At 38.5% G+C, this 18,903-nt stretch overlaps 1 protein-coding gene and 1 long non-coding RNA gene across 2 annotated transcripts in view; one reads left to right on the top strand and one right to left on the bottom strand.

The window, feature by feature from the left end:
* Nucleotides 1–2,987: 2,987 nt before the first annotated feature.
* Nucleotides 2,988–6,966, bottom strand: LOC123975332. Its single transcript, XR_006826035.1, has 2 exons — nucleotides 6,854–6,966; nucleotides 2,988–5,116 (listed from the first exon to the last, which is right to left on the bottom strand). It is a non-coding gene; the product is annotated as an uncharacterized LOC123975332 (long non-coding RNA).
* A 3,990-nt stretch (nucleotides 6,967–10,956) lies between these two features.
* Nucleotides 10,957–18,903, top strand: part of ctnnbl1 (catenin, beta like 1) — an 86,467-nt gene continuing 78,520 nt past the window's right edge. Inside the window, exons 1-2 of the mRNA XM_046057517.1 lie at nucleotides 10,957–11,115; nucleotides 11,910–12,146. Of these exons, the coding sequence (XP_045913473.1) occupies nucleotides 11,086–11,115; nucleotides 11,910–12,146 (267 nt within the window). The 5' untranslated portion in view covers nucleotides 10,957–11,085. The remainder of the gene's footprint in view (nucleotides 11,116–11,909; nucleotides 12,147–18,903) is intronic.

Below are 18,903 nucleotides of genomic sequence, written 5' to 3'. Positions count from 1 at the left end.
ATATAACATTTTGAGTGAATTATGACAGTGTGATTAGAGATTATTTTATGCATGTCTGTCTGTCACAATGTTTCTCTTCTTGATCAAATTCTAATGGGAATAGTCATTCAGTAGTCAACATTTTGGATAAAAGGCTTTTTCTTGGAGACAGTTCAATGAGAAGCCAGTGACTGCTAAAGGCTTTCTGTCTAAAGGTAACAAAATCCACTGTAAAATTATGGCATTTAGCTGGTACTGTTGTAGTTGCTCTTGTATGCTAAAATTTCTGACCATAAGGAGTGTATTTAGTTCCGTTACGTAACAGTGTTAACAAAATGAAAATGATCTGCAATAAAGTCTGTGGTTGTTAAAAGAAGTAATTAATGAATTAAGCTAATATTAACATTAACATAAGAATGAGCAGTTTCCAACACTTATTGGAGTATTTGATTATTTATCAAAAAGTTAAGTCCTGTGTCTTAGTTTGTCTTTGTGCTTTGTCCTAGTTCTGTGTCTTAGTTCTTAGATCTTGGAGTTTATTGTTTCCCATTTAGATGTTACATGTGTTCTGTTTTATTCTTCCTGGTCCCTTGTCATTTGTTCTGTTTTTTGTCCACTTGTCAGTCTGTCTTGTCCATGTCATCTGGTTCTGTATTTTGTGAGTGGCTTGTGTCAAGTTTCAGTTTGTTTGTGTGTCCTGTCTGTTCTCTCCTTGTGTCTGTGTCTTAGTCCTTAGTCCTATGTCATGTTAATGTAGTCCTGTTTGGTCTTCTCTGTTCCCTACCCTGGTTTTGATCTGTTATGCAATTGTTCCCTGTTTTCTGTTTAACTCTTGTGTGTCCCCATAAGATGTGCTTCCTGTTTCATTTGGTAGTGATCAGTTCTCATGTGTCCTTATCTAGCTTTGTTTCCTGTTGTTTGATTACCTCATGTGTTTCAGTTGTGCTTCCCGCCCTGCTCATTACCTGGTGTTTAAATGTTGGGTTGTTCTGTTCAGTCTTTTTGACGTCCTTTTCAATATTGAGTGTTCTGCTCTGCCCATGCTCTGGATTACTTTGCTGTTGTTGGATTATTCTCTGCTTTATTGGATTACTGCTTGCCTGTTCTGGGTTCTACTTTGCCTTGTACTCTGTGAAAGCCTGTGCAGTTAAGTTTTTGTTTAAATAAATATTTTGTTGTTTGTTTTGTTGACCTGAATACTCCTGCCTCTGTCTGCGTTTGGGTCCACACCTAAGACTGCACTCAGCCAACTCGTGTCATGACAGGCTCATACTGGTATACAAGGTGTCTAACACAATTATGGATTAACATGAGTGATTCCTGGTGACACCCTTTGTTTTAACAAGAAACAGAAATTTCACTCAAGGACATTTTTCTTCAGTCATTGTGACACCAAAATGTAAAATACTGAAATTATCCTTTAAGAAGGTTCAAATACACCCTGGTGATGGAGCAGATTTTAATCTCTATAAACCAACACACCTATAACAAATTTTTTGAAGATTAGAGGTCTCTTCCCTTAAACTCATTTAAATCAGGGAAAACAATTGTTTTACTTTTGTTAAAGAGGTGATTATGCTTCCCCTTTCCTTTAGATAAAATTTGATATTGTTATTTATCTTTTTTGTGCATGTTATAGGTTTAAAAAGTGAAAACGCTAGTAGTCTTTAACTAGGTACTGCGCATGTGCAACTCCCAACAAAGATCATCTAGAAGTAAGACGGATCACTCCATAGCTAAAACAGAGTGGAAAACACACGCCAAAAAGAGGAGCTGCAGCAATGTGCAGTATGACAAAATATGGTGTATTTTGAAAATGAAACCATGTAAACCAGTTCTGGTACAACCCCTAAATAACATTATAAACCTAAAAATTAGCAAAATATGACCGCTTTAAATTTGGGGGTAATTATTTCTGTACTGTATCTGCACTAAATATGCATATTAACAGTATTCCTTTAATTTATGTCATTCGGTTTATTTCAATTGTATTCTGTTTGATGAATATTTCATTTTATGTTTCAGTGCACTTTCAAGCCTCATGTGAAGCACTTTGAAAAGCCTTTGTCTTTGACAAAGGCCTTTCTGTGAAATTGCTTTGTCTGGCCTTTTCCTTTGCTTGAGTTTTGTTTGCCATCACTGAGCATACGGTCTTACCAGTCCTATTTCTCTTGGATTTAACTGTAACTTCACAGCGGACATTTTGACTTGTCAGCAGCACTTGAACTGTATTAAAAAAAACACGTTACTAATAATATTAGTTATATAAAGACGGCTCTGTTCAGTTCAAGTGAAACAGTAAACTATTATAGTGATAGGATGAGCCAACATTCACAATACCTGAAACTGAAGTAGCTAAATGGAATTCAGCCATTAATTTTATTATTTACACAGGTGTTTTTTCTACTATGTATCAAAAATATTTTCTGTTAAAGGGCCTGATTTTCAGTAAATAATGTTTCTGGTTTATTTGGATCAAATAGAATGCAAAAAAAAGATATATTGAACATTTAATGCACGGATTGATATTTCACCGCATTCGCTGTCTTCACCATCCATTGCTTGTCCACATCAGATAAACATGTGGCTCATCGTCATTGTTCTGCCTGGTGGCACACAAAATTTGTGATAAATACACCTCATCTTGTGACAAGTCAACATCAAATTTTTCATTTTTTTTAATTTTAGAAATATTGGTTTGATCTGATCTAAATTACCTTATAAAGTATGCCCAGAGCATTAGTTTTCTACACTGAAAAAATTAAAACCTTGTATTTAAAAATATTGAAGTAATCACACGTAATATCTGTTATTGACGCAACGTGAAATAATTTATTCAGCTTAACCTGAAATTTCTAACTCCATGCAACCATTTTTTGAAGGTTAGAGCAAATTATTTTAGGTTGTCTCAAATAAAAAAAATACCAGTTGTCATTATTTAAAATGTATAGTAAATAAAAAAAAAAAGAAAAGCTTTCAATACATTTTGATCAATGACAACACTTTCCTATAGAACATACTTATATTTATTGTTCCATAAATTCATACAATCTGTTTCAAATGTATGAAGATGAACAGTCTCCTTCAGCTGAACACCAGAAAGAACTACTGATTACTGTCACAATTCGAGGGTGAGCGCTAAGAAGGTGAGCCCAAATGCAAGACACCAAGGCAGAGACAAAGTTCAGGGGAGTTTAACCCAACTGAGAACAGGTAACATATGCTTACACGCAGTTGACTGGAAAGTCCAAACAGGCAGACAGAACACTCTTCCAAAAAAACATGACTGAGTGAAACACACTACAACGACCAGACGCAAACTAAAGAGAAACACCAAACATATATACACCAGGGACTAATGAGCAGGGCGGGAGCAACACAGGTGACAGGGATCAAGGCTAACGAGGCATAGAGACAGCAGGGAAAACAGAAGACAGGCCGGCAGGCAGAGAGGCAGCAGGGGGGAAACAGAGATACACTTACAGATGCAAAACACCAGACCATACATCAACTGAAACTCAAAGTATTTAGTGGACAAGCAAGCAGAGGAATTACTGGGGGAACAGACACAAGCAAACAGATCACAAATACCACCAACTACCACCAACACAGCAACCTACACAGAAGTACGCAGACCAGGAGTAACACTAAGACATGAAACCAAACCCCGAGAAATGAAAATCAAAACACAGGGTAAACAAGACATGGCTGACAGGCAGAATGTGACAATTACATCAAAAGACAAATCATGGAGCTGTGAATAGTAGCACAACTCCTAAGACATCATGCAGTACTCATGGTTAATTTACTGGTATACATTTTCTGATGTGTGAGCATTACTATCAGCTAAACACATGGTAAATTTGCTGCCCTAGTGGTTGATATTTTCACCCTGCTGCACACACTGCCCCACCCTAATCTGTGAGGTCTTTGGATGTACTAACATTAGTGTATAGCAAAAAAGTTACTGATTGTGGTGGGGCAATGTGTGCTACTGGGTGAAAATATCAACTACTAGTGCAGCATATGGACCATGTGTTTTGTTCATCTTTAAATAAACTAATTTGAACGTAATGGCTAACACAAAGCTACTGTAAGCCCACAAATTTGTTAACTTAATTTAAACTGTCATTGGATGACACATTTGTAATAACGTTGAATTAGGAAGTTCTTTCCTGACAGAACTTATTTTACCCTTATAACAATATTGTACACCTTTTTGAAATCACTTTCAGCTGAACAAAAGAGACAAATCCTGGAGCTGCTCCTTAGGAGTTCCACTATTCACTGTCTACGACACTGACAGAGTTTCTGATTGAGAGCTGTACATCTTATTAACTGTATTCATTTAAATGCATAGCTATACATTTTATTGAATACGGTTAATTTAGATGTAATAGCTCAAACTAAAACTCTGAGCCCACAAAGTTGGTAAGTATCACTCACTTGATGGAATCACAAGCTAGGAACATTGACAATGCAAAAAATATTTTAAAGAACACCAAATTATTTTCCTCAAGGATTTAAGATGATTTGTGTGAACCTCGTCAGTTCTCAAGATAGAAATCTCCTGTCCCTCTCCCTTGGTCTGAAAATCTAACTTATCTGCCTTACAAATCAGTGCAAATGCTGCAATCATTGTCTCCAGTTGTCTAGAACACTCGGCCTACTTCCAACTGTGAGGCTGGTAAATGAGTTAAAATGAAAATGTAGCCATGTAAGTGCAACCTCATATAAAATGATCCAAAGTCTTTGCTGTAGAAACACCATAAAATAGAACCACAAATGGGAAATCTTTCCATCAAGCTCCATCAGGACCTTTTGCATTACTTCAAAAAGGTGAATTGCAGCCTTTTCAGATATTTTAGGTTGAGTGTGTAAATGAGTCCAAAGAACATGGCAAAAGCTGTTCCAACTAAGGGCAACTCATTCAGGACCTCCTTCGATCTTAATGTTTTTGGGTGGATTGAGAGGATCATCTTTCCCAGTGATAAAGATCACCATGGTCGCCAGCTCCAGTTCTTCAGCCTCATTTTCCTGCATCTTCTGGTATTCTTTGATAGGGTGCTCAATAGGTTCAACCACGTAGATCATCGGAGATTAGAGGATGCATCCTCTTCTGATGGTGATGTCCAGTCTGAGAAAGAACAGTTACTATTTATTAAAATGAAACATTTACAAAAAAACAACAACTATTCAGCTTTACACTTAATTTGATTTTTTTTCCTCCTAACTGACAGGAATAACCTGCAAGAATTTAATTTGAATTGTGTTCAACTTTAAGAACCCCTGTGCGCTTTATAGAAAAGGTTGCTCTGATGTCCTGAGAGGACAAAAATGTCAAGGCCAAAAAACACATTGTACATTTTTTTACCAACTTCAGTCCTGATCATCACTAATTTTTGGAATGGGTGTGAGGGTTTTTTTTTCTTGGAAGTTCAACCTCAGCTCTTAATAAGTTTATAATAAACTTTGTTGTCAAAATACAGGTCCATAAGGACAAAATGTACCCACTGAAACCACTTTTATTTTTAATCATATTTTGTCATATTTGTCATATTTACAATAAGTAATGCATTCTATTATATCAGGCTTTCAAACTAGAGCCATGGCTTCAAAAAATACTGAGCATTTAGTATACAGAAAATAATACAATTTTTGTATCATTATTTTTTTTAGGACTGTTAGATGCAAAAGTATTAATAAGAATTAGGAGGATGGCCTTATTATCACAAATAACCTCATGACGTAAATAGAACGTAATGATCATTGGCAGGAGCTTCCAAATAGGTTAAACAGCAGGGACACTGATTGGAAGCTGCTTCTCTGAAGTTGAAAGAGAAACAAAGAAATTTTAAAATTAGCCATCAAAGTGTGTTAGCTACTAACATCATGCACAAGAATACCAAACATTTAACGTAAACATAAATAGATAGGCCTGTTTTCTTCATTGGCTAACATTTTGGTACATTTCTACAACATGCAAATGCTGTAACAATGTAGAAAACTAACAACATTACCAGCTAGAATTAGCTGGTCCTTATTATTTATCCTGTCCTTATTAATATTATGGCTGATAAATACTGAACACAGGTTTATTAGGAGGGTGACTAAAATCAAAAACAAAACACAAATGCCCTTATGCAATTGACAACAGAAATAGCGTTTGCTTATCTTAAAACCTGAGGATTAATTAAGTTACCACATGTCAAGTGTCAATGTCGGTCTCACTAACAATGAAATAGCTATTATGGGGACTAACATCATCATCACAAAATAAAGAATGTCTTCCTCTAAAAAAAATTGCCTAACTTTGGAGCGTTAGTTACCCCCTTCCTGACAAGCTAGCATGATTTGTTGGTACTAATTGATGCCTTAGGTCTTCTAGTTTCATATGATAACTTACTGGTCTTCACTAGCTTTAAAACAGGGCCCTTGCAGCTCTTAAAGACAGCAATGTCAGCTAAGAACAAACATTTTCTAGGCTCTTCGCGCCTAGATAGCTAAGATTAAGTTAACGTAATGCTAAGTTATTGAAACACTCAGCAGAGCAAATGCATTTTACATCACAAACATAACATTAACGTTATACCTGGTAACGTTAGTTAATGTTAGTGCCTCCACAAAATACATTTGGAAATGATAGCTCGGATTTCTTAGTTAGCTAGCGAACTGTGATAACATTACCCACCCACTACCTGAGGAAAGCTAAAGTTGGTTTGAATGAAGAATGCTAATGTTAGCGCTAGCTAACACAGGCTATATCAAGCGTGAGTGCTGAAATTACGGTCTGAGTCAAGGCCAGGCAGGTTTAATCTTAACTTACTTGGACAAACACGTTAACAGTAGACAAAGTTTAATATTTATTCCTCACCAGTATCAATGTTGTTGGTTCTTCTCGGCTGTTCTGTGTCCCATGCTGGCTCCAGGTGTTGGTCGAAATCTTTTTATATAGAATCTATGGTCGAAATGTACCGTGAAGAGCCACCGCCCACCACATTATTCTGTGACGGACGTTGTGTTTTTTTTAATACATCTCAAACTCAACAATACACATGCGCAAATCATAATTAATTTAATAAAAATGCTCTGAACAAATGAATAAATTCAGTTTGTTGTCCTGCTTTATTATTATTATATATGTATCCAAAAAAAATAAAAATAGGTTAAACCATAAACACAAATTAAAATGTTTAGTTTAAATGAAAAATTTTCATTTAAACTAAACATTTAAATTTTCATTTTTCACTATTGGAGTGAGAAAATACATATTAAACTAACAACAGCAATGTTAGACTTTTAGGGCCGGGCAATAAAACCATAATGATAATTATCGCAATATAATTTTCCTCAATAACAATATAATAAATGTTCAATACATCGTAAATAAATATTTGGTTTAATTCATTTGAATCATGAACAAATTAGCACTTATTACAACAAATATTTATTTTGTTGAGGAAAAGGGACTGAAAAAAGATTTACTAGTCATATTTGTTGAAAAAGATTTATCTGAATAGTTTTCAATGTTCTACCTCAGATTTATTAAGTGATACACGTATGGCATCAATTGTTTGTCACATTCAGACCATAAAGAAAAGTTTAACCACACAATTAACCATCTGGTTTCTTCAATTTACACTCAGGAGCAAAAATCAGCCTTTGAACTTGAAAGAAATATTGATTTGACATATATTGTGATAATAATCGACATCGAATGATATCAAATGTTTTTATCGTGATAACATTTTTGGCCATATCGAGCAGCCCAAATATTAGATCCATAAAATTTGGGTATCTGTAGAAATACTTAAACTTATTATTTTTAACTAGTGCTGGGCAACAATTAAAATTTTTAATCGCGATGAATCGCATGATTTTCTTGCGATTAATCGCATTTTTACACGCAAAATTGAATAATGAATTCTAAAGTAGTATATTGCGCACTTGTAACAGAAGTACTATGTTCAGTAGGGTTGGGACGATGTCTACATTCAAACTCGCACAGACTTTACTTGGTTAACAACTTGGAATGACGTTACAAGTCGCGGTGGTTATTTTACAAGCACAGACCAGGTAACATTAAAGCAGCATTGAACACAGGGTGCAGATGTTGGTTTGGATTGTTAGAGTTGTTTGATAGGCTGCGTCATTAACAAGCAAGCGGCTCACCTGCTGCCGTGAAAGCGGATCGCGGCTGGAAAAATACGGAAAAGAGATGACAGAGTGATGTCTGTGAAGATTCTCAGTCATCCAGGTCATAGTTATCCAACGAAGGTTAAAGTCAAGGGCAACTGGACTTGGTTGAAGATACTGGAAGACGTTTCGTCACTCATCCAAAGGACTTCTTCAGTTCTGACTGACTGGCAGGGAAACTCAGCTATTTAACCTCAGTGGGGTCGTTTGCCAGGGTCATCGATACCGCTGGTTCGTTAGTGTTCCTGGTTGCTGTAACAACAGTCGTTACGGTTGTTAGGACTACCCGAGGTCAAGACTGAGATGACAGAGTAGTTTGCTGAAGCCTCCCTCCACTGCTTGTTTGGGTGGGTGATTTGCAGGCTGAAAACTGTTGAAAACTGTGTTAACGTGCGATAAAATAATTGTTAGCGTTAATTAATTAATGCGATAATAACGCATTAACGTGCCCAGCCCTATTTTTAACCCAAATTCAGTTGTCAACTTTATAAAAAAAAGAGTGCTCTCTAGTTTCCCAATCAAGGCTTTGCATTCATTTCCCTTTTTCTAGCTTTGGTATTTCCATATAAATGTCTCTTTCACCCTTCCTGCTCCCTTTTATTCTCTTTCATCCTGTTTCTCTCTCTGTCCTTTGATCAAATGCCTTTTCCCTTGTGTTTGCTGGGATGTCAAGCTTGACTGCTTGGCAGTGGCCTTCCTTGTAAATGTTATTTCTATTGCTCTACTGCCACAGATCACTGGTCAGAGACTGGAGTGGCAATGGAGGCTTCTACACCATGCACCACTCACACATTTCCAAGTGATGCTCATTGAAAAGGTGATTCTGTCTGTCTTTGCGTATAAAGCTCTCCTGGTATGAATATGACAAAATTGAGCCCTTAACACCAGGATTTGCAAGTTCTGATGAAGAAAAAACAGTCATGCCCAATGTGACTTGTATCCTTATGGAGTTTTACTTCAGGTTTCAGGATTATTGGTGAATGAGCGGATTGAACGGATTCTGTTGTGAGAAAAACACATTTTTGTCAGGATGTATTACAGAACAACACAGCTATAATTGTATTGTTCATTTATTCATTTTCATTGTACAAGCCATTCGGCCTACATTTCTATAAACATCTCATGTATCCATTATACTTATAATATACAAGTGTCACATGCATCCCTTGATACTCTTTGTTTGTCAGGGATCATTAAACACATGAAAAACATCGGAGCACATCCCTTGTACCTGCTATAGTGACTAGACCCACTGACTTGTGGGTTGTTTTGTATGTCACTGAATTATTGCTGTAAATCAGGCATGTGATTGGCAAAGGGTAAAAAAGCAGGAAAATATACTGAGCGCCAGTTACACAGAAGCCATCGCCATGGTTACTTCTCGAGCGCTTGTTTGCCTGTCTGTTGCTGAGGAGCGCTGAGTGACCCCGCGATCCAAGCCATCTGAAAAGGCCTTATATAAACCCTGTCACAACCATTCACAAGAAATTACTTTATAAGGTGCCAAAACCTTTACGTAAGGACTTAAAAAGCAACCATTCATACAGCAAAGTGTATATAGGCTATATGATTGATCAATCAACAAGTCAAGGTAAACATTAGATAGCTTATAACAAGCAATAATCAAAACATACCCAATTTATCTGATCCTTATTGTCTACTCAGTGTTGGGCAGGTTACTCAGAAATAAAAGGCCTATAGCTATTACCTTTAGCATATAATCCTTAAAAAAAGTAATATTAGCTACTCTACCCTACTACTGGGTCATATAACGCCAATGTCTCCGGACGAGTTCAAGCATCACTGGTAGTAGCGGCCGTTTCTTCTGAGTTTCACGTTGCTGTGCTGCATTAGCTGATGCTTCAATTAAGAATAGATGTAGAATTGTTCGCGTTTGAAAGCTTTAGGCTGGTCGCACAAAGTGTACAACGGACGACAATGTAATTTGCACATTAGACTGTGACACAATAATGGCAATAACGGTACTTACAGCTGTTGAAAATACCTCTCCTCCCTGTTCTCCAGTCTTCCTTTAGCTTTTTGGCTAACAGCTGACTTGAACAACATATGGTCCGGTGCCGCTGAGCTGCAGCGCGGTCGCGCATTCACGTCAGTGATGGTGCGTTCAGTAGCGCAGCGTTACTTGGATTAGTAACGAATAATATAGCTGGAAATAGCAATCCGTTACATTACTCTTTACTGGGAAAAGTACTATTACAGTACTGCCGAACATAGGGCAGCTGAACGCAAACAAACATCCTTGCTGATACTTGGAAAGGAATAAAACTTTAACACACGTTAGCCTGTAGATGTCCTCAAATCCTCTCCATTTCACTCGGCCAGCTCCTTTTAAATGACAGATATGCATGATTCACGTGGGTCATACTTTTAGGTCGGAAAATCCGGAATTCCGGATTAATCCGGAAAAATCACATCCCTGTGTAAGTAGATGTGTGCATTGTTTATCCATACTCGCCTGTCTCCTAGTGTCACAGACAAGGTAATAAGTTTAGTAGCTTTTATCCTCTGAGGCAATACTGGACTGGAAAATATGTAGTCTACCTCACTAGAATGCTTAAAATAACAACGTTTTATTTGTTCACACATCAGTAAATCAGATTTAGGCTACAATTTTTCTTGGACCACCTCTGTGCATATATGCTTTAAACATTTTACTTTGTATTAAATTGTTGACGTGTAGAGGAAAGCGTTAGTTAAATAATAATGGTACATGAGTTGGTTGGAGCAGAAATATTTACGACAGTCTCTCGCTACGACAGCAAACCCAAATGTTTTACGGCAAGCATGAGGGAAGCTTGTTAGCCGGAAAAATAGCAGCTGAAGTTTACGTTCCCTGTTATTTCCTTAGCTTGAAAAACATTTTTACTTTTAGGGTTTTAACCTTGAGACATGGATGTTGGAGAGCTCCTGAGCTATCAGGTAACGTTAGATATTTTATTCTGCTTATCGATGTCTGGGAACTTGGCTAAACCATATCTCAATCATTGGATTGCATGCAATAGCACGGGTAACGTTAACGTTAGCAGTTACTGATGAACGCTGGCAAGCAGGCTTTAGTTTAGTCTCATTATTTACGGTCTGTTTACGTTCGTTAGTTAAGGTTAACCGCATTTGAATTGCATTAAGTCACCCTTGTGTTGCTCTACATGAAAGGAGTCCTTGTTTATCAATAACGTTAGCTGTTAGCGTACCAGCTGAACAGGTTGTTGGCTATGTAGCTGCAGTGAATGAAGAATACGACACAAACTTATGGTTATAGTATCTTAAATTGCCTAAATAGTTTTACACAGAAAAACTCTATGGTCTTGATGCAGTGTTCCCTTATTGAGTTTATGTAGTCGTGTTTGCCATGTTCTGTCTACTCAGGTACATGGGAATCATTGTTATATTCCACATTTTAATGTGAAATATTACAACAACGCATTTCATTTTTCATCTCTAATTAGTTCCTGTGCATGGAAAGTTAGGCACATTATTTTATGCGAGCTACACCATAGCCATTTCAAGACCTTACAACAAACTTTTATTTACATATATATATGTAATATATAGTATGTATTAACATATATGTGTGTGTATAAATGTATATGTATGTATGTTAGTATATGCACACAGAAAAGTAAAACATGATCATGAGTCGGGGTGTGCCAATAAATCGATACAGCAATCATGATCATGATGTGTACATCATTACATTTCCTGTAATTTCACAGCCTGATAGAGGAGCAAAGCGTCCCAGGGTAGAAGATGGAGGTGCAACGGGAGGAGAGGAGGACTCTAGAGGAGGGAAGCAACAGAAAGGACTGGGTGCCAGGGAGTTAGCCAGATACCGGGAAGCATCAGCAGGGGTGGGACTGGAAGGAAGTGAGATGAGGGAGACTGAAGATCTGACAATGGACAAAAAAAAGATCTTGGAGAAACTGATGGACCAGGATGAAGATGAACCCGAGGTAAGTGTAATTATTTATAGAATTATTACAGAATCGTTACTTTTATTAGTTTTTTTGTGTTTTTAACCTTTAATGGTCACATTGAACATGTTTTTACTTAAATAAATATAATCAAATCAATATTATTTAATTAAACACCGCATGTGTAGAAAGGTGACCCTGCCCTGTCCACTCCTGCTCAAATGTTAACTAGCTCTAACCGCCTTCACTTTCCAGAAGTTGTGGCAATTTTTAATAACGGACACACTGTGACCTACATTGTACATTTACTGCCAGAATGACAAGTTATTACTTGCTCACTTTCAGCATCACTTTCTGCTGCTCGCTCTCTCTCATTCACTTGTCCACTCACTCGCAAACACATTGCACTGCAGTCAAAAGAAATGACTCCGCAGCTCTTATTACAGCACCTGTCGCGTAGATGTACTTTGATGAAGGAGAAGAAGAAGCTAGCAAAGTGTGATTTACCATGCTAACACAGTGTATGGGTGAAAATCATTTTGTGAGTGTGTTTACAGCAGTGGAGCAAAACACAACGTAGCTCTCCTTATTAGCAAGGCTCCTTACATGCTTGCTAATAATTTTATTTACTAACAGCGTTGTGTTGGACAGATTTGTACAGGTGTGTCATGAGGGAGAGAGCGAGAGAGAGGGACGAGCGAGAGGATGTGCTGTGCTACGGCACTCTGCAATCAAATACGATTTTAAAAAGGCCTTGTAAAAAAAAAAAAAAAAAAAAAGGAAAATGAAAATCAATATGTGGCAGTCAGCGTTGATATTGTGGCGGGCCGCACAAATAAATGAACGTATGGGAAACACTGTACTTTATCTACATGTTATGCCGCATTCAGACCAACCGTGAATTTTTGCCTCGCGCCGCTTTCCTTGCATGAGTACATTCGCTGCAAGTGTTCACACACAACACGAGAAGGCGATTTTAACGCGATAAGGTGAATAAACACAACTCGCCATTACTACAACTGTATGAACCCAAAGTAAACATTTTGCTGTGATAAAATAGCAATAAACGAATTAAACTGATGCCGAAATGACTACAACATGATGCAGATTTGTTAAACATATGAATTCATGCTTTGCCAGCTCTGTCAGCAAAGTTTATTTTTATAGCACATTTCAACAACAAGGTAATTCAGAGTGCTTTACATAAAACATAAAAGCAACAGGGAAATATAAAAAGGTTTAAAAGCAACATAGGAAAATTGAGAAAATACACATTAAAAAAATAATTACAGTGCAGTGTACAATCAGGGTTAAGAGTTAAATGGAAAATAAAAAACAGGCTTAGGGGTTGAGCAAATAATTGAGGTACAATTATTTTGAAAAGAGAATAAACAGAGAAGTACACTTAATCTGCTCTCTCTAGCTAGTAAACCAGGACATGTCTGTCCGTAGGCCACTTTGATCCAGTTATGATCTGGACCCACCTGCGCTTTTACAGGTGGACAGAGGTTCCTGCAAATCACTCAGGCGCGAGATTTAAGACAACTTCCTTCACTCTGTTCAATCTCACTCTCATTATCTTTTCACTCAATTACCTACTCATTTCTCACCGTGTAAATATTTAATTAAAAGCAATGGTAAAAAGCTAAAGACAAAGAAAACAGGACAGTTAAAGTTACAGTACAGTGTAAGTTATCAATCTACTAGCAGGGCAACAACTTCTAAAATGTTTGTTTTCTGAATGGAGTTTGGATCGATCAGGGTTATGCTATGCTAACTTGGTCACAGTAAAGTACAATGATAGCTGGAATAAAGTTACAGACACACGTTTTCTGAACTCACCAGGTAGTTCAACCTCCTCGCTTTCTTTTCTCCAAGTAATGTCCAGTTTTTATATTAATATGAAGTCGTAGTCCGACAAAGCTAACGACACTAACAACAACACTGGTACCGGATGTGCACGGAAGCTAGCTGTTGAAGCTCCAGTGAAGATAAATCAACGTTGAAATCCCAAAAACTAAAGTAAAAAGCTAATTAAATAAAAGCAGTTTACTCCGAGCTCCTCCCGCGAGTAAACGGCGTAGTTGTCAGAGCAGAATCCGACCGACTACGGGTGTTTATTTCTCCAATGGTTGCAGCGCTGCTCCCTGCTCCTCTCCCCCAAGTTTAACAGCTCTCAGCCGGCCGGCAGATTTTCAATCCCCCGCTCTGCCTGGCCCTCTCCACACAACGCTCTGAAGCCTCGATGACTTACGGACAATCTCAACGCTGATAGGCTATCGCGACTCAGAGTCATGCGACTTCTTCGCTTAAGTTGAAAATATTCAACTCACGCGAATTCCTTCGCGTTGCCTTCGCGCCTTTGCGCCGCCCGACAGGAAATCGCAGCTCTACGTGTCTTTGCATTGACTTTGTATGTAAACTCACTGCCCTGAATGGTCGTTTCGCTTTTGGTCTGAAAGCACCATTAGGGTTGCACAATATTGACAAGATGTGATATTGCGACATTGATTAGGAGGATTGTGATAACAATAGTAATTACAATATCCTTAAACATACTTAAAAACACAAATGTTGATGAGCCCTGTTTCTGATGTTTCCTCCTCGATCACAGTAGTTTCATTGTCTCCATTAGCCACGCTCATGTTCTTACTTTTAAATTATTTTTATTAAATTATAAAAGTTTATTTCTCCATCTCTCTCTTCATTCACACACTGGAAGTATGCTTGCACGTCATGTGGTACGCTTCATAAGGTATGTTCGTGTAGTGTACCCCTGCCCTTATACTTGCATGTGACAGGGCAACTGGCCAATGAAACATGATTATTATACAGCAATTTCAAGTAGGTTCTAAATTGAACATAACTAAGCTGCACAGCCAACCAATGCATCTCTTTACAAAATATTGCGTACTTTCCATGACATTTTAGATGATATTGGACAACGTGATATCAGAATCAGCTTTATTGCCAGGTATGTATGTGTACACATACAAGGAATTTGACTCAGGATTGTACATTGCTCACGATGTGCTTACTCATCCAAAAATACAAAATCACAATAATAAAACTAAAATACATAACAGACACAGACTTCAGTGTAGACAACACAAATATACACACTATGAATAAAAACAATATAGACATATTGACATATAGTGCAGTGAGCAGAGTGCAAAGGATGCAGGAGTATTTACATGTCAGAGGTGGATGTGATATACAGGTACACATACATGTACACAGTGCAATGAAGCATAGTGCAAAGGATGCTGGAATATATAAGTATAAGTATTTTGTGCAGGAGTAATGACTTGAGGTAGGTGGCAGTGTTTCCCCTAGGATGTTGTAGCAGCGGAGGTGAAGCAAAATTTTTGTCTGAATATAAAACCCCAACAAAACATGCTAAAAACTGTAGTGTTTTCCCAGTTTAATGTGAGCTTTAGATAAATGTTTTGGTGGTGGTCGGGGGGGTTGGGGGTTCTCCCCCAAGAAAATGTTATGTTTTCCAATGAAAAATATGTAATTTCACATCATATTGGGCCATTATTTTCACCATATCTCTGAACAAATAGTTGGAAAAGCTAGAGCAGATAATAAATAAACAACACCCAAAGATCGGTCTACTTTAGGAACTACAAACTTTAGATCTGGAGAAAGTAATTTGGTTGGTTCTGTTGCTCCACGGTGATTTTACAGTGATGGCACAGCATGTTTTGGGCATCACCCCTAAGCCTTAACAGCAGGAAAACCCTGTTAATATGACCTCAGAATCCTTATAGATACAACTGTTCATGTTTGCCTTTTGTGTCTTCATTTTACAGCTTCTGACATTTATCTGTAGACATTAATAAAAAAATATAGGCAACATGAGAAACCTCCTCCCTTCTGAGGTGCTTTTTATTTGCACATTAAAATCGAAAAAGAAACGTCTCCTCATTAGCTTAAAAGGACGAGTTTGCATCACTATTTAGCTTTACTAACCTCAGCTCCTCCAGTCTTCTTTTTCAAAACCACTTTTTCACACTGAAAAATAATTGAATCAGTCTGTACAGGACAGACCTGCAGGCTATGTCAGTTTAGTCTAAGTTTGTACCTGATGTTATCAACACTGGACAAGTAGGCAGTAATAAAATACAGCTTCCAGTTACTTTCTATAATTTCAGCTAATGTTAAGTTACAAAGCAGCTATGTAGCTGCTGTAGAAGCTTTCCTGCTCAGCTGTGCAGTCTGAAGGGGAGGGGAGATGTTAGCTAACTTAAAGCTAACCGGCTTCACTTTTCCAGCAGGTGGGAAACAACAGACTTTTCGTGGTTTTGAGAAGCCGACACACTGTAACAAGACACCGTACATTTACTGCCAGAATATTTTCCTCCGCTCGCGTTCACTGTCACTTTCTGCCGCTCGGACAATCAAACACTTGCTACGCACCTCCTGATTCAGAGTTACGCTGCTCTTATAACACCATCTGTCACGTATGTTCTGCATAGAATGAGGAGAGGAAGCGAGCCGAGCATTGAGTGCTGCCGTGCTCGCACAATGTGCGAGTGAAAACATTTGTAGCGCATAGTTTAATGATCGTGGGGAAATTTTAGTAGTGGTTGATTGAAGTGTGAATGCATATAGAGGGAACACTGGGTGGATTTGGTATACAGTATCTACAATATCACAATATAACAGTATGAAAAGCACTGAAATAGAAAATGGAGAATAAATAATAAGTGTTAGCCAGTAAACATGTGGCTGATTAGAGACAGAGTTACTGGGTTATTGCACAAGAATTGTGAGTCAGAAATCAGCTGTTCATCAGAGTGATGGCTTGTGGGAAGAAACTGTTCCTGAGTCTGTTGGTTTTGGCGTACAGTGCTCTGTAGCGCCTACCAGAGGGGAGAAGCTGGAACAGGTTGTGTCCGGGGTGAGATGGATCTGCAGTGATGTTTCCTGCCCGTTTTCTGACTCTGGAAATGTATGTCCTGAATGGAGGGCAGGTTGGCACCGATGATCTTTTCTGCAGTCCTGACTGTCCGTTGTAGTCTGCTCCTGTCCTTTTTGGTGGCAGATCCAAACCAGACAGTGATGGACGTGCAGAGGACAGACTGGATGATAGCTATGTAAAAGTGCATCAGCAGCTCCTTAGGCAGGTTGAGCTTCCTGAGCTGGCGCAGGAAGTACATCCCCTGTTGGGCCTTCTTGATGATGGTGTCCGTGTTGGGCTCCCACTTCAATCCATGGGAAATAGAGGATCCCAGAAACCTGAAGGATTCCACAGCAGACACAGGGCTGTTGAGTATGGTGATGGGGGGCAGAGTGGGGGGGCTCCTCCTGAAGTCCACGGTTATCTCCACAGTTTTGAGCGTGTTAAGCTCCAGGTTGTTCTGACCGCAGCAGAGAGCCAGCTAATCAACCTCCCGTCTGTAGGCCGACTCATCACTGTCCCGGATGAGGCCGATGACCGTTGTGTCATCAACGAACTTAAGGAGTTTGACAGATGGGTCTCCTGAGGTGCAGTCGTTGGTGTAGAGGGAGAAGAGCATATTGCGATAACGCTATTGAGTGGGGGTGTGCCAATAAATCGATACAGCAATATATCGTTGTACATTTTTCCTTGCTACTGTATCTATATTTCAGCCCATCTCATCGATACATAAAATTAATTAAAAAATAGTGCTTTGACAGTTGGCTCAATGCTAAACTTGCGTTAACGTGCTAACTGACATAAGCATCGCAATCGTGAAAATATAATCTTAACATAAACTACACATTTTGCTTCACATGCTGAAAATCCTGAGTGACATACTGTGCAAGTACTTAAAGAACATACAGGTGCTGGTCATATAAGTAGAATATCATCAAAAAGTTGATTTATTTCAGTAATTCCATTCAAAAAGTGAAACTTGGATATTATATTAATTCATTACACACAGACTGATATATTTCAAATGTTTATTTCATTTAATTGTGATGATTAAAACTGACAACTAATCCATCCATCCATCGTCAACTGCTTATCCTGACAACTAATGAAAATCCCTAATTCACTATCTCCGAAAATTAGAATATTACTTAAAAAAATGGATTTTTAGAAATGTTGGCCAACTGAAAAGTATGAACATGAAAAGTATGAGCATGTATATCACTCAGTACTTAGTTGGGGCTCCTTTTGCCTGAACTACTGCAGCAATGCGGCGTGGCATGGAGTCCATCAGTCTGTGGCACTGCTCAGGTGTTATGTGAGCCCAGGTTGCTCTGATAGTGGCCTTCAGCTCTTCTGCATTGTTGGGTCTGGCGTATCGCATCTTCCTCTTCACAATACCCCATAGATGTTCTGTAGGGTTAAGGTCAGGCGGGTTTGCTGGCCAATTAAGAACAGGGATACCATGGTCCTTAAACCAGGTACTCGTAGCTTTGGCACTGTGTGCAGGTGCCAAGTCCTGTTGGAAAATGAAATCTGCATCTCCATAAAGTTGGTCAGCAGCAGGAAGCATGAAGTGCTCTAAAACTTCCTGGTAGACGGCTGCGTTGACCTTGGACCTCAGAAAACACAGTGGACCAACACCAGCAGATGACATGGCACCCCAAACCATCACTGACTGTGGAAACTTTACACTGAACTTCAAGCAACGTGGATTCTGTGCCTCTCCTCTCTCCCTCCAGACTCTGGGACCTTGATTTCCAAAGGAAATGCAAAATGTACTTTCATCAGAGAACATAACTTTGGACCACTCAGCAGCAGTCCAGTCCTTTTTGTCTTTAGCCCAGGCGAGACGCTTCTGATGCTGTGTCTTGTTCAAGAGTGGCT

Source organism: Micropterus dolomieu, linkage group LG08, assembly GCF_021292245.1.
Source record: "Micropterus dolomieu isolate WLL.071019.BEF.003 ecotype Adirondacks linkage group LG08, ASM2129224v1, whole genome shotgun sequence".
Lineage (NCBI taxonomy): Eukaryota > Metazoa > Chordata > Actinopteri > Centrarchiformes > Centrarchidae > Micropterus > Micropterus dolomieu.
This window is presented reverse-complemented; position numbering and strand designations above follow the sequence as displayed.